At 40.4% G+C, this 16618-nt stretch overlaps 1 protein-coding gene across 1 annotated transcript; it reads left to right on the top strand.

Annotated features, from left to right (window-relative positions):
• Nucleotides 1-1390: 1390 nt before the first annotated feature.
• Nucleotides 1391-15745, top strand: samd4b (sterile alpha motif domain containing 4B). Its single transcript, XM_086081576.1, has 13 exons — nt 1391-1673; nt 3933-4424; nt 5927-6403; nt 6484-6720; nt 6790-6899; nt 8365-8451; nt 9228-9495; nt 10436-10521; nt 11449-11564; nt 11683-11881; nt 12012-12138; nt 15319-15402; nt 15533-15745. Exons 2-13 carry the CDS (start codon nt 4229-4231, stop codon nt 15559-15561), a joined length of 2016 nt encoding a protein of 671 aa, XP_085937702.1. The 5' UTR covers nt 1391-1673; nt 3933-4228; the 3' UTR covers nt 15562-15745.
• The last annotated feature ends 873 nt before the right edge of the window (nt 15746-16618 follow it).

The following is a 16618-nucleotide window of genomic DNA, read 5'->3' as shown; positions in this document are numbered from 1 at the left end:
GTACTGTACAGTTTACACTATTATTATGGCAAGTTTTTCAAAACAGACTCTGTCTTATTTTCTTTTTAATGACACAGTGCAAGGCCTGCTACCACCACCACTTATGAAAACACTGAACTCTTAGAGCAGGCATTCGTACAATGCCACCGGAAATCTATTTGGAGGTCTACACTTGAATTTAGCATCCATAAAAGATCCGTTTTGCATTTGCTTTGGAGAGTGATCAAACTTTATCTGGGGCCAACTTTATTCAAAAGACTTCAAGCGAAAAATTATGACGCTCCCAATGGAGTTATGTGCAACCTTCTTTGATTTATAAAAATATATATATATATATTCAGTAACATACAATCTTTTATATTATTTTCTTTTTAATTACAAATCTTGTCAATCTTGTAAGATTGTATTTTTAAATAAAATATAGTGTCATGTAATGGTAATATTCAACTATCTTTTAAAATAGTGTTATATTTGGCAACATTTAAACTTATTTTACAAATTTTCTTAAGCAGAAATATGCTCATACCATGCAACACTTTTTTAAATTGTTATGCATTTTTCACAAATGAAAAATCAGTCATTTTTTAATACAGCATTATATCTTGGAACATTACTTAAAAAAACTAAAAAAACATTCACTGCTATAGATTATTTATTTACAATTAGAAGTAGAATGTTTATTGTCATAATTTAAAATAAATGTATTTACTTATATTACAACAGCTAACCTTTTAACTTGTTAAATTGTGTCATATCTGTCTCCATTTAACATTTTTTAACTTTTTTTTAAAAAACAATTGACATTTTTGATATATAAAAATCTTGTAATATTAATTTTTGGAAAAAGTTTTTACACATATTATACACTACACCAGGGGTTCTCAACTTTTGTCACCGTTGGACCCGCATCTTGTATAGTTGTATTCTATTTTATAGAAGTTCAAAACAATACAGCATTGTTTTGGCTCCGCAACAGCCGCTGAAAATTCTGTGTTACATTTTTAAACTCAGTTTCAAATAAGTTTGACATAGCTACTTCCAAAAGCATATTGAGCCATCCAAAATGGGTCCGCGACCCACCAGTTGAGAATCACGGCATTTTTTTAAAATGTAAAAGCATGTTGTTGAAGTCCTAGTAAAACATTTTTTAACTGTAATCGTTTTGTATTGAATTAATCCAAATTGTAATACACTATTATTTTGTTAACTCTTCAACAAAAAACAAAACAAACAAAAATCAGTGAGGTATGTTGACTGAACTAAGGTAGATTAATAGTTTATTTATTTGTTTAAAAAAAATCACTTTGCTTGCAGTTTGACAACATTGCGTAATGTCCAGACGTATGACGTCAGACGCATGACGTTCGCTTACGTCAAACGGAAACTCCAAAAAAATCGATGTACATTTCTCACCAGGCGTTCACTCTTGTATTATAAACACATTTTTATTTTGGTGTACATACATTCTTTGCTTCGTCGGATCCATAGTGGGAATATCTTTCTCATGGACACCACTACGACGGAGGATCGGAATGTACGCCTCTCGCAGCTAAGGCAACATTATTGCTAGCAAAACTTGCTAAGCTACGAGGCTAGCGGATAGCCTCCGAGCGCTAAGCTATGCGTTAGCGCGTTAGCCGCAGCTCGCTAAAAGCACCGACGAACCGACAAAGGTAAACAACTTTGTGTCTCCTCCGTGCATGTTCGTGTAATAACACCGGGGCCGCCTCGGCGAACTTATTTGACGTGGCCCTGTTGTCGTTGAAGTGTTATGAGGGAGCAGCAACAGCGTCAACGAAAAACAATACAAATCCACCCCATCACTAGCAAGGCCGACTTTGCTAGCGCTGGCTAGCTCATTGCAGCTGTCGGTGTCGTGTACAAGTCGCTTTTTACTCTTCGGCGATTATTCCCGGGAACACCGTGCTGACCAAAAGCCGCTAAGGGTGTGTTGATCTCGGTTAAATAGCTCCTAATGTTACAGGTGCTACCATTTGTAGTGATGGGTGAGTTTTTGACATGCTACATTACTCTTGCCGGTCACCCTGTTGTATGTAATGCAATGTAATGTAATGTATATGTGGACACACTTTTGATTCAGTAAGCTGTGTTCTATGTGTGTGTATCAAGACAAAAATGTAATGTTTCTAAAAAAGTACTGGCACCATGACACCGCCCATTTTATAACTTAAAAATAAATCAAATATAATTGTGATGCCCTCCACCCTCAATATTGCGATTAAATATGTATATATTTGTTCAAGGTCCATTAATTAATAAACACAAGCAATAAATACAACTGTATATTTTTATTTATTTAATGGGTTACGCAGTGGTTATTTTGCCGTGACCGGCAACTCGCCATCTGACGTTATTTTGCCCTGATTTGGAGGAGAACTGCAAATACAAATTATGTGCCAGTAAATGTGTATAAGCTAGTGACTAGGAGTGGTTGCTGCTTTATTCTTTCGTGTCACAGATTCAAATACCGCTCTGTACCTTTTTATTTATTGTTTTAATTAAAATGAGTATTTTTTTAAACATGTTTACTATTAATCTTTACACGATCAGGATTTTTCAGCTCATCAGCGAGTTTGAAAAAACAACAAAACTAACCGATCACCAATTAGATCAGAAAATAAAGCGATATATATATATATATATATATATATATATATATATATATATTTAAACAACTTTTATCTTTACACTTGACCGCCGCCATTCGTGGGGGATAGGGACCAGCCCAGCCCACGAATAGCGAAAAAACCCCGTATAATTGATGCCATTACATGTGGGGGAAAAAATAATTCAACCCCAAAAATTCAAAAGACACTGATCAACATTGAGTATAACATGAAATGTCCTATTTCCTGGAGCCGATTGGAAAAAATCATTTATTCATTCATCAATTAGGCAAATTAAGACATCGCAGCCGATCACAGATTTAGCATAAAATACCAAATGTCAGCCGACCCGATCCAGCCGATCAGTTCGTTGTAAAGTCTATTTACAATTTCTTGTGGCCAGTCTAAAGTTGTAAACCAGCCGTTCTGTTTCACATGTTTATTGAAGAATTAAACAGTTATGCAGTTGAACAATTTCAGTGTAACTTGTGACAATTCTGCAGACCTGAAATATAAAATTACTGGGCTGAAATTGCTCTAACGGCCACCGCTAGAATCGGGAGCCAGTTAATCTAGAAGCCGGTTAAACCATAACACAACAGCCTGCATCACGCTAAAATAACCTATTCACGGCCAACTTACTGTTATCATAGTAAAATAGCACGGCAGGCTAGTTCCGGCGTTTGACCAATCAGAGCAGTTCATGGCAAAATGACGCCAGCAGGAGAGTTACCGGCCACAGCAAAAGCCTCTAGGTTAGGCTTATGCTAAAAATAAAGGCAAATTAGCTATTTATCAACTTATTTTGTAGTTGTTAACTTAACACTTTGACTTGTTTGAGTGTTCATGACGACAACTTATCAAAATTCTACCAAACAAGTGTGGCGTAAAAAAATAAGTCAGTAAGTACATAAATAAAATGGACATAACACAATGAAGCAGACTGACCATAATGAAATGTGAACAATTGTTTAGAATTTTTCTTCTTCTCCAAATTGCAGTGTTTTTGATGTAAACTTGTACTTGATACAATACGACTAAGTAAATCAGGTGTGTGCCTATGAGTGTTCATTTTGCCTCACTGTGCTGTTCTAAAAATGAAACCCAAGCGGACACCTTGGAACAAAGGCTTGACAACAACCCACTTAAAGTACATGAGCTGTATTCTATGGCATCAGGACAAGGATTTCATATTTTATAAAGTGCTGGCATCAATGGCACTGCCTGAAGGACTTGATTCAAATCTCAAAATGTCCATCACACTTAAAATGCTAACATTCCTTTCCATGTTCTTCTTTCTTAAAGCAACCAATGTGAACCTGAGCATGCAAGAGTGACTCTACAATCTATTTGGACTCCTCCTGTCAGGATCACTTTACAAGGAATCCCCCGAACAGTCCACACGTCGAGCTGTCGACATTTGGCATTATGTTTTGCTGCACCTGAACCATGTGAGGGTCTCTGCGTTTGCGTCTGGGGAAAAGACCGACCCTGTCTGTCCCTGAAAATTGTGCTTCCCCACCCCGCCGCCCCCCCTCCCTCTTCCCCCTCACCCCCGTCCACACGTTCCCCATCTCCTCACCTAAAAAAGGAGGCACGCCATGATGTTCAGAGACCAGGTCGGTATCCTCACGGACTGGTTCAAGGGCTGGAACGAGTGCGAACAGACGGTGGCGCTGTTGTCCCTCCTCAAGAGGGTGTCCCGCACCCAGGCTCGCTTTTTACACATATGCCTTGAACACTGGTTGGCGGACTGCACTGAGATTCACATCTTGGAAGCGGAGGCCAACAATGCAGGTAGATGAACATGTATTTCCGTAGTGGTATACGGTGGAACCTCTGAGGTGGACCACAGTCCGTTGTAGGATGCTGGTGACCCCCCAGTTAGATTTTTTTAACAAGGTATGCGCTGTAGTGCAGTTCACTTTTTGCCGCTTGTGCATTGCGAATGTTTTTGTACTTATTTTGCAGGGATTCTTTTTCCACACCGACTTTTACTGTAAGACCATATAACAATAAGATGGAGCAAGGAGGAAAGAACCTATAAAAGATGGAGAATGCTCAAAGTTTGGGGTCATTTCACACTTTAAGTGCAAATGCAAAGTACACAACTGCACGTCTACGGTAAATAACCCTGTTAAAGTTGCCTAATGCAGAAAATTGAATTTGGAATCGCTGCTGCCGCGTGTGGCCAAAACATGAAACTGCACACTCCCTTCTCACGTACACAATCCAGGCTCCCCCCCCCAGTGTTTTATTATCCCGGCGGCCCACCAGATAAATGATACAGGCATGTCATTCGTCGTCCTCAAGCTCAGCGGCGCAAAGTAATACTGTGTTCGTCTGAAGCGTCTAAAAGTTGTTTTTTGATGGAGATGAACAATATTTTCTGGTATAACTGATTTATGAGCGTGGTAACCGCCACAGTGGCAACAAAAAAAGAAAAAAATAATTAAAGTTAAACTGCCCTAATAAACTAACCACCAGAGGGTGCTAGAACTGCACAAATGGAACAGATGTGCTTCTTTTAATATCGTGACAACGAAGACGGTGATATTTTAATATCGCGATATTGACGTTATCGTTACATCCCTACAGCAGATGGCCTCAATTTACATAGTCGCTACCAATTTAGCCACTAAACAGCTCGCCAATATTCTCATTTGCTGACTCATATCACTCAACAGGTCAGGCACACACATTAAACGTGTAGAACGTTAAAGTAACACTGATTGTCACACCCAATTAAGTGGGGCGAAATTCATTCTCCGCATTTGACCCATCCTCTGAGGGAACGGTGAGCAGCACCACAAATTCCAACTGAGTGTCAAGGGGGCAAATGGGTCCCATTTTTATAGTCTTTGGTATCACCCGGCCAGGGATTGAACCCACGACCTCTCAGTCTCAGGGCGGACACTCCACCTCAAGGCCACTGAGCTGGTGAACATGAAGATGGCGACCTCAAGTGGACAAAGTAATATTTTCAACTCACGCACGTTATTTGATGTTTGTGCTTTAAAATGGACATTAATAGTAAATATAGATAAATATGAAATAAAAAAGGTGGTCACTACTTTGCGGATTCAGTCTATCGCCGGAAAAACTGTCACTTGCAAACATATAATTGCAATACAGGTAATGTGTGATGGCTGCCCATTATTTGGGGGAAGTGGGAAAAAATAGACAAAGGAAAAAGAACGTGAAGGTCTCTCGGCATCTTTGGAGGTTCCCCTGTATATCCAAATTGTGGTTTGAACATACTAAAGAACCATCACTGATTGAATGCCATGTGTCCTCAGCCATAGTCAACCAGTGGCACCAGGAGCCCAAGGAGAAAGTGGTGTCCTTGCTCTTGTCCCATCTGCCTCTGCTGCAGCCACGCAACAGCGAGGCCAAATGTGAGTACATGAAGCTGCTGCAGAAGGTGTTGAGTCACACCATTGAGAGTAGCTTGTTTGTGGAGGAGAGCAGACAGCTACTGTCCTACGCGCTCATCCACCCCGCCACCACGCTGGAGGACCGCACGTCCCTGGCTATGTGGCTCAACCACCTGGAGGAACACCTATCGGGCGGCTACGCGCCGTCCACACGGGCGCCCCCCAGCCCGTACCACCCGCGCCAGGGCTCGGACGAGTGGCCCAGCTCGGCCGAGGCCCTGGAGCCCGGCCACGCCTGGCACGACAAGTCCCCCTCGTCCAGCACGTCTCCTGCAGGGCAGAACGGGCACATGGCTTTTCCGGGCGGATTGTCCTCTCCTGTCAACAGCAATAACACAGGTTTTATTTTTTAGCTCAAAACTGCAAATAACAGAGAATATTTATTATTTATTTGATTTTTCTACAAACCTCATTCCCAGGACTAAGCGGGCAGATGCAGCCCAGCCCCCTGAAGAAGTCCGTCATCTCCTCCAGTCCCCAGCCGTGTGGCTCCGAGTGGCTCAGTCAGGATGACACGGGGAGCCGGCAGAACTTCCTCCCGACGGACCACGCGCCGCTCTCCCCGCAGAGCAGCGTGGCCTCCTCGGGGAGCGAGCAGACAGAAGAGCAGGGCTCGGCACGCAACACCTTCCAGGAGGACGGCAGCGGCATGAAAGGTCAGAGGGTGGACGCTGTCGTGTGCGAGGCTACGGTGAGCTCAAATGACCTGTCATTTTTTGTTGCAGATGTTCCCGCATGGTTGAAAAGTCTCCGCCTTCACAAATACGCATCGCTTTTTTCCCAAATGACCTACGAGGAAATGATGATTCTCACAGAGCATCATCTGGAATCTCAGGTTTGTAACAAAGATCTGATTTTGATTACAATGGAATCCCAAAATTTGGACAGCCATTAAGTCGCAAAGTGTGGAAACGCAAACAGACCAAAAACTTGCAAGATTTAAATAAATGTCACGAGACTTCTGCACATCTTATTCAACATGAAAGGATTATCTCCAGCAATGCAATTTGCTCATTCTTTTCCCTCTCCTATTTTGACTCAAAGTCTATTCAAGTATGGTAATGTTTGAACTTTTAGGGGTAGTATAAGCTCAAGGACTAGTTTAAGGGTTGTAATTGCCTATTGATGCCACAAGATGGGGGCAAAGTACCTAAAACAGAGGACCATAAAACATCAACACCGTGCATCTGGCATATATGCAATCGTGAACCCATGTTACTGAAACAGCTGCATTCAGTAGTTAAATTATTTAACACAAACAAATTACAATCACATGGGTTAGGATTGTTGAAAACTCTAAATTGGCTTCAAATTTAACTTTTAATTATCCAAATGCAGAATTAGGGATAGGCTGATAATCGGCTGATATTGAGCATTTTGACGAATATCGGTTTCGGCCTTTTAAAAAAATCTGACGACCGAAAAAAAGGTAAAGCTAAAACTTTTTTAAACTCAGGGAACTATTTATGTACATTTTTAGTTAACTTTATAGGAGATGCTGCTGACCCTAGGAACCTTCTGAACCTTTTGTTTTTGTTTGACATTAAAACAAAGAAATGTGAATATTTAAGATTTCAGGTTTATTTTAATTTTGGAAATAACAGCTATGGTATTTACTTCTTTAAGTTTCCATTTAACTTTTTAAGACGGACTGATTACCTTGGGTTCTCCCTCAACTTAATTTTTTTTTTTTAAATACATTTAAAATGAAGTATATTGTCTAAGATTAAAAAGAAACGTATACATTTTGAAAATAAGCACGAATGCATTAAGACATTACAACAAAGTCAAGATAAGCATTTGTATTTAACAAAAAAAATGCTGCCAATATATATATATTTTTTTTCACTGAAAATGAATATCGGCTTCAAATATCAGTTAGCGGCCTCCTTGACTACTAATAATCGGCATCAGTATCGTCCCTGAAAAACCATCTCTAATGCAAATGCTGGCGACCAGTTCATGTTTGGATAATGATGGGATAAGCCCCAGATCACTCGTGGCCCTAATAAAGACAAGCTATAGAAACTGTATAGATGGACGTATTCCTCCTGTCTCATCAGCGGTAAACACTTGTGTCCTTAAAGCTGATGATAATACATCACCTTTCAATGAGGCGTGAAATTAAACAATGTACCCCGCTGGTCACATGTAGCGACGACACGATTGTTGTCCCTACCCCTTGGCTTTAATAAAACAGATGGTGATTATGTTTTGTTATTTAGTAACAGTATAGATGGTTGAGGCAAAAAATGACACGTCTGCCGTACGCACACTCTTGTTATCTCCTTCCTCTTTAGAACGTCACCAAGGGAGCGCGGCATAAAATTGCCTTGAGCATCCAAAAACTGCGCGAGCGGCAGAGTGTCCTCAAGTCTTTGGAAAAGGTAATTTACACAACATGTTTTGTTCAATTTGTTTTATTTTCTGGGACCAATGTGTATATATTAGGGGTGTCAGGCGATTAAAATTTGTAATCGAAATTAATTGCACGACTTCAGTAGTTAAGTCACGATTAATCACACATTTTATATCTGTTTTAAGTGTACAATAAAGTTTTCATACTCGTTAACAAGTGGAAACAAAAATGTTCAACTAATAAATATATGGCTGCATTTTTTAGTCATTGATACAGTAATTTCATAATTCATAAAATTGAGTTCTTTTTTTTTTTTTTATTTATTTAAAAAAAAATCTTTTTTCTTTCTTAAAGAAATAAAATTGAGTTCTAATTAAAAAGATGTACTGTCCTGTAAAAAACGAGTGTAATATCGATTTGTGTTGAGGTCATTTTTCTGCCACTAGATGGCATAATAGATTTTGTAAGATGTTGGTGATAACGCAGTGAATTTTTATTTTTATATTAAGAGCTAGCTAATCTTTAACATTAAGTAAGTTGTGAAATTCTGCACAATTTTCAGATTGTAAAACACAACTTGACCCCAGTCTCCACAAATATATGCATTATTATTAAACTTATTACTGTTAAACTTTGCCATGGACGTGTCTTCTTTGTGGCAAGTGGAATTCCCCCACAAATTTTGACACCCCTAGTATGTAGTAATTCTTTTTTCCAAAGTATTGTTTTTTTTTTTTTGGGCTGGTTGGATTTAAATGACTTCTCGGACTCTTATCACCGACTAATGTACTCGCGCGTTTGCAGGACATTTTGGAAGGCGGAAATCTGCGCAACGCTCTGCAGGAGCTGCAGCAGATCATCATCACGCCCATCAAGGCCTACAGCACGTTGACGCAGACCCCGCAGGAGCCCGCCAACGCGCCTCCAGATGCCACAAAATCGGCGGCGGATAAGGAAGCGACCCCCGAGGGATTTCATTCCCACAGCGCGCCGGCCTGCGATGGAGACTCCTCGGCGACGCCCATCTCGGACGGTGACATTGCCGGACAGTTCACCCGAGTCATGGGGAAAGGTAAGAGACACCTGTCTGTTTTACTTCCTGTACAGTGCTTAACGACTTTATTAGAACAACTCCTCATGTAAGGTTCATGCCATAGCTTGCTTCAAATATACATCACTTTGTTTCTCTTATGGAGAAGCTCTTTGACCCACATGATACTTTTAATGCTAAAATACAGTTTAAAGCGATTTTCTTGAACTTGTTCAAAATTTCTGTGTGACATGAAAATCTGTTGAATCTTTTGGCAAACGTTTGTGACCTTGAACCGTCACCACCTCAGTGCAATAGGGGCTTTATAAATCTTTGACAGCTTCTTGCCTTGCTTATGCACATGCTTCGTTACAAAAAAAAAAAAAAAATAAAAAAAAATATATATATATATATATATATATATATATATATATATATATATATGCACACCGAGAAACAAACACGCCGATGATCGTGACGTTCTCCCAGTTGCGTTTGTCAGCTGCGTGGCCTCATCATCTCGCCTGATAGAAAGGAAGCAAAGAGTCGTTGCCATGACAACTCCATTTGAGCCTTCTTAATAAGATGTTGATTAGCCTTCTGCACTGATCACCGCAGTATAACACGTGACTGACACTTGTTAGTCAGTTCTATTTTCGTTCATCTTCTCAATTCAACACTTAAGGTGTCCCGTTGTGAATTTCCATTGACTTCTGCGTCTCATGTTCCACCCAATAATGGAACGAGACCCCGGGTGCTGCTCTCATTTCTCATTCAAATAAAGATATTAATTTTTGTAGCATTTGTTTAACGCAGGAATTAGTGTCTTATTGATATTGTCGACGATGTCTCAGAACGTAACTGAATGGAAGTACATTAAAGTGCTTCTTCCAGTTGAATGTATTATATAATCATTTATTAAAAGTCCTTGTCAGCGTTCTGTGCTCATTCCACATGAACAGGCTCTCTTCTTTTGTTTCAGTGTGCACGCAGCTGCTCGTGTCCAGGCCAGATGAGGAGAATATCAGCTGCTACCTCCAGCTCATTGAGAAGTGTTTAATACATGAGGTGAGTGTGTGTACCTGATGCGTTTTCAGCAAATAGTGTGCAGGTGCAAAGGTGTGTTTGTTGACTTTACTGCAGATGAGGTGGAGACCTTAACAACGTGAGAGGTAAATTACGGGAATTTAAAACTAAATAAAAAGGACTGTTATGGAAGAATGGCGCAAGAACCGAGGCAAACATATAATGGTTGATCATCTTTAACACAGCACAGGGAACTCATTTACGACATCCTGTTTTTGGCGAGCAACTTCAGTTGCTTACTCTGTGTCAATGTCTCGACTAAGAATTCGCCATAGGCAATAGGCAAGCCACACCCACTTTCTTCCAAACGAACCGTGCAATCAAATTAGTTTGATTGCTGTGACGTATTCTTCGCGAGTAAGTCCATCCTCAACAATCAAAATGGCACATGTGAGAAATGATTATTTTGCCTGTGCCCACAAGTTGCTTTTCTGACATCTCGTCTGCTCTTTGCTGATTGGTTCATTCCACTGTCTGTTTGCTCATGTTTGCCCCGCCTCAGAAATGCGCTTGATGAGATGAGTCTTGTTTCCAGGCCGGAGGCAGTTATTTGTTTTTCAAATACAGTGGAGCCTCGATTTAACAGACACATTGCTCGATCTGTCATATTATTGTTTGGTACTTTTTTTTGTAGCCTGAACATTTCCAGTACAGTATAAAAACATTGTGAATCGATATAAAAACAGTTTTTAAAGTTTATCCGCTGGGGGAAGGATAATGGCGCGCATGGGGCATGATGTTGAGTGCCTCTTTTTTGCACCTCCATTACTATTAGATGCCATAAATAAGGGATTTACAAAAAACAACAACTGTGTACTGTACCAAAAATAACATGTCTGTTGATAATCACAAACAAATTGAACTCCTCAAAATGAGATGTTGAAAGTTTTAACGGTTGGTACTTTTCAGGCTTTCTCAGAAACCCACAAAAAACGTCTGGTTTCGTGGAAGCAGCAAGTCCTCAAACTGCTCCGCCTGGTCCCTCGGAAAGCCATGCTGGACATGCCCGTGTACCGACAGAAAGGGTGAGCTGAGCACACCCTCCACTCTTAGCCGCCATTTGATGTGAAGTACTTTCAGCGGAATCAAAATGGAGTTCTCCTGGTTTATTTTCTTTCACCCTGTTTTCTGTTCCTGCTCCAGCTGGGCCTACGGGTCCAACTCCCTCCCCACAGCGGGCTCTGTGAGCGGAGGCGTGGGCCGGCGGGGCCAGAGGCAGTTCCAGATAACCCCCCGTGGACTCCAGGCGGGGCGCATCGGTCTCCTGAGTCCCGGCGGAATCGGCGGCGTCTCTCCTCGCCACACGCTCACGAACCCCGCGCTGGCAGGCCAGGGTCGTCAAGTCAGTACAGCGGGGGCAATGCGCTACCTGTCGTTTTCTTCCACTTTAACCATCATCGCAGCTTCGGCGACTGAGTCGAATGACAGCCGACTAATGTGACTCATCAGGGTTTTTTAATATTTTTTTTTAGAGCCTGTGGTTTGCCAACCCCGGGGGCAGTAACAGCATGCCAAGTCAAAGTCGCAGCTCTGTGCAGCGGACCCACTCGCTTCCTGTCCACACCTCCCCGCAAACCATGCTCATGTTCCAGCAGCAAGGTACTCTATCAACCCTCTCCCATCCACCCTCGACATTCTGTACTGTCTTATACGGCTGGACGATTATGGAAAAAATAATCATCACCATTATTTTTGATTGAGAGTGAAATCACAAATAATGAAACGTTTATTCATTTATTGAAATTTTCATCTTTTTTAAGTACTAAAAATCAATTACTCAAATCTATGATCATAGCCTTACGCCCATTCATCCCTTCACGTTGAACACGTTATTTTTGAACACTGTTCTTTTGGTCAAGTATAACAAAATCTTATAAACATACAGTATGGAATTCAAGCCTCTTGCATTTTCATTCTTCATTTTAAAACATAAGCATTACATTACCCTCTATCGTATTTATATGTCACAAATTCAAAATTCCATGAATCCTTAAACTCAGCTTTAAATATGACTTAAAAGGACTGCGAGAAGTTAAATTAGTAAGAAAGTAAAACAAGAATACTAGTATACAGTACACTGAATTAGCAATTGAAAACAAATTCTGGGTGTTCCTGCGCTTTTTGGCCTCCAAGGGGCAGTGTGGTGCCGTGCATCCATGGTGTACACAGTTACAATGAGAACAAAAGAAAGTTGCGATTGAATTCTCTTAAAATAACTCGTTTTTTTCACAAATTGGGAACAATTTGTGCCTTTCAGTAGTGTTATCTTACCTGTGGGTATGCGTTTCCACAGCATTTGGGTGTGAATATTCGTTATTTAAAGAAAATGCACTCCCCAAGTTGATGCTAACTTCCCGTTAGCATTTGAATGGGAGCCACCATTTACTTGCATTAGCATTAGCGCTAGGCTCGTGATGTGTTAAAAACTAAGCATGTCTTGTCTTCAAATATAGACTGTATGTAATTCTTCTTGTCGTGTGTTTAGTTTTAGTTAACTCCAACTGAAGTGTCATTAAACAGCTTAAAGGACGCTTAGGGACGGCAGAATGACATTGATTAGCTCCGTTGGTGCATTCAGGTTACTTTCACAGCGTAGGGAACTTGTAAACTTGTAATCGTTTTTTCTTCTTTGATTAAACATCCAGCCCTACTGTCTAATATATAGTATCTGTATTTTTTACGCACTCACCTTTAAAAGTGACTCTGCTTATTTTCTCACGGCATCCTATGTTTATCACTCTTCTCATAAAATAAACATTCTTTTGCACAGCAATCACGAAAACAAATCTGTCTACTGCCAGCCAGTAGTGGCATCTGTCCTCCTCCTGTGTGGAACTGAAAAAGGTATACTGTGTATTTCAATGAGTAGGCGGGAAGCAGCCTCAAACGTTTTTACAGGCGAGGCTGTGTCGCAGAAAAGGTCAGCGTTGACTCTGTTGGATCACGACAGGGCCATTAGAAGAGAAAATCTGCAACACGGCATCTGGCATACGAGAGCTTGTGTGCGCCTTGCAGAATGTGCCAAATTGTTTACTGCCACACGCTGCTCGCCTTGTCTTGTTATTGTTTCTGGCACAGAGGGAGCGTGGCGCTCTGTTGCTAAAATACCACCAATGACTTCTTGTTTTGTTTTGTTTTGTTTTTTAAATTGGTGAAATTATGCAGCATTTGTGGCGTGCGATATTAACTGCTAAAGCAATAATAGTTGGGTGAAACATTCTTTAACAGGAGTGGAACCGTGAAGATTTGAACACAAGTTTAAATAATGTTGGAATATCTTCAAATTTTGTATCCAAACACATTTGGTTTGATTATCGAACTAAAAAAAAAAGTCAAATGGTGATGTTTGCATAGCCTGGCAAAATTTGTGAAATATTGGCTTTTTGATGGCGGGACAGATTATGATTAACCTGCGTGTCAGTAAAAGTAAAATACTTTTGTTCTGCCTGATTACTGATTTTCCCTAAATAATCGTATAAATTCTGCGAAGGTATGTAAACATATGATGAATGTATATCATTTTATTATTGTAATATTACAAATTCATTCTGGTACAATTATGCCTTTATGTCGTGCTAAAATAATGCCTGTATTCTTGTAATCTTTCATTATTTTTAGAATTACAAATTAATTTGCAGAAAATGACTTTAGTTTTCTCTTTATTGTAAAAATGTTAACTTTATTTTGTAATTTTTCAACTTTATTCCTATAAAATTTTTGTTGTTGAAAATATTATTTTCCTAGTATTTAATTCTTGAAAAAATACAACTTTTACAATGTAATATGACTATAGTTATAAAATTACTACTTTGTCATAAATGACAATCTATTTTTGCAAGAGTTTGTCTTGTAATGCTACAACTTTATTCTCCAAGATTAAGAATTTTTCTTTCTATTTAGCCTTTTTTCCCTATTAACTCATTTGCTCCCCAAAACGTTCCATTTGAAACATTGCCATGGTCCTAAAAACAAGTTTATTTATTTTTTGTTACGCTAGAACATTTAAAAGGCTTTGGTGCAGCCTCTGACCTGAAGAGGTCGCTTAAAGCAATGGTAGTTATTACAAAAAACGGCCAGCAGGTGGCAGCAAAGTATAAGAGATCAACCTTTTCCCCACTGTTTTAAACAGATTTGTGAATAACAATGACATTTGCTATATTCTAATGCTAATTGCTGCAAAACTGAAACGGATAGAAATACACTTCTTTTCCTGATGAAAGAAGAGACTCCAATCTTTATTTTGGTAGGTTCCATGGTTTTATAGCAATAGAACACAATATTCTGTGGGCCCTGCAAAACCAGTCAAAATCAAGTAAAACAGCCGGGAGCGAAGGGGATTGCTTCATTGAAAATGGCTGGGAGTGAATGAGTTAATCCTTTATCCTCGTAAAATAACCGAATTATCTTTTATTATGGCTTTCTTTTAGTAAAATATACAGCTTTCCTCCTGAAATTACACATTGTTCTTGTCAAATGTAGAATTACACCTTTATTCTCATACAGTTTACTTCTTTTGTTTTAATACCATGAATTTAGTCTCTTAAAACAGTATCATCAACCATTTTCTCCCCCCAAAATTGCAGCTTTATATTCCTAAAAGTTTGAATCATTTCTCTTATTTCTATGACTTTATCCAAATTTTTTCCTCCAGCGTGGCCAATGAAACTCCTTCCTACAACTCCATTTGGAGATGATGAAATAAAAAATGTGGTGCCAGTAATCCCACAGCAATTTAACGCTGAATTCTGTTTCCCCCTCTCGCTTTTCTTTCATTATTAGATTGCCAAGTTCCAGGCGCTGACCTGGAGATCAACCCAACGCTGGAGTCGCTGTGCCTCAGTATGACAGAGCACGCCTTAGGGGGTGAGTGTCCTTCACCGCTTTCACGCTAGCCTCACACTCTCTCTCTCTCTCTCTCTCTCCCCCAAAAAAAAAAAGAAGAAGAAGAGTGGTGAGTGTAAAATGTGTTGACACGTTCTCATCTCCACGACAGATGGAACTGACCGGACATCGACGATATGAAAAGAAGACATAAGAGAGAAAAAAAAAGTTCCTCATCACCCAGCACAAAGATTACGTACGCTCGAGCAAACCAGGCAAAGCAGTCACTACATAATGACAAAAAAACTGTGTATATGTTCTCTAATATTTTTGTACTTTATTATATACATCTAAGTTTATTATTAAAAAAGTGGAATACAGAAAATTATTATATTGCAGGACAGGGAGGAAGGTTGACGCCCGTGTCACTTGCAGGACGGTGACATGGCGCGATTGCGAGAAAGAGAAAAGGATCGGTGCTGTCTTTCAAAACGGCCCTTTATGAGTTCTCCTTCTTTTCCTTATTCCCCGCAGACCTGCGCCGCCTCGCGTGTAGATCGGCCAGATGTAAGGCACTTTTATACAAACGGCACTAGACTGTAATTGGCTTAAGAAAACGCCTTCCAGACCCCGAAAGTCGTCTGAAAAGGTCCCCCGCCCCGCGTTTAAATGGCGACTATAGCCGCCTTGCTGTCCTCTGCGGGTAACTGAGAGGACGAGCTTGCGACTTCACAGCGGGCCTCGCCTTTTATTTCAAGCGTTCCACCCTAAAGACTCTTCCTCGCCACTAAAGCCAAAGAGAAGGGTTGTTCGCTCGATGGCTCACCCGGGAAGGATTCCTTGCGACACAATGGTTTAACTTTAAAAAGCAGTCGGAGAACGCTCGACTGCGCTTTGTCTCCGTTATATCTATCTATCTTTTTTTCTTTTCTTTTAACTCCCTACTGGCGTCAATGATGATGAATTATCGCAGAGGAGCGAGGGCCGGCACAAGAGCTGATTCGAAACGCGGCGTTCCATTTGCGGCGACGGCATAACATCAATTTGTACCAAACTAACGACCAGAGGTGGCAAATCCAGATCCAGAAGGTAAAAAGCCTGCCACAGTTTGGCTTTAGCCGCTCGTGCTAGCTAGCTAGCTCCCCGGGTGCTCGTTTACCTTCTAGGGAGCTAGCTAGCTAGCACGAGCGGCTAAAGCCAAACTGTGGCAGGGTTTTTACTTTCTAGACCTGGATTTGCCATCTCTGCTAACTACACT

The sequence above is a fragment of the Leptonotus elevatus genome, chromosome 7 (genome assembly GCF_054856555.1).
Source record: "Leptonotus elevatus isolate MCC_2025b chromosome 7, RoL_Lele_1.0, whole genome shotgun sequence".
Classification (NCBI taxonomy): Eukaryota; Metazoa; Chordata; class Actinopteri; order Syngnathiformes; family Syngnathidae; genus Leptonotus; species Leptonotus elevatus.
This window is presented reverse-complemented; position numbering and strand designations above follow the sequence as displayed.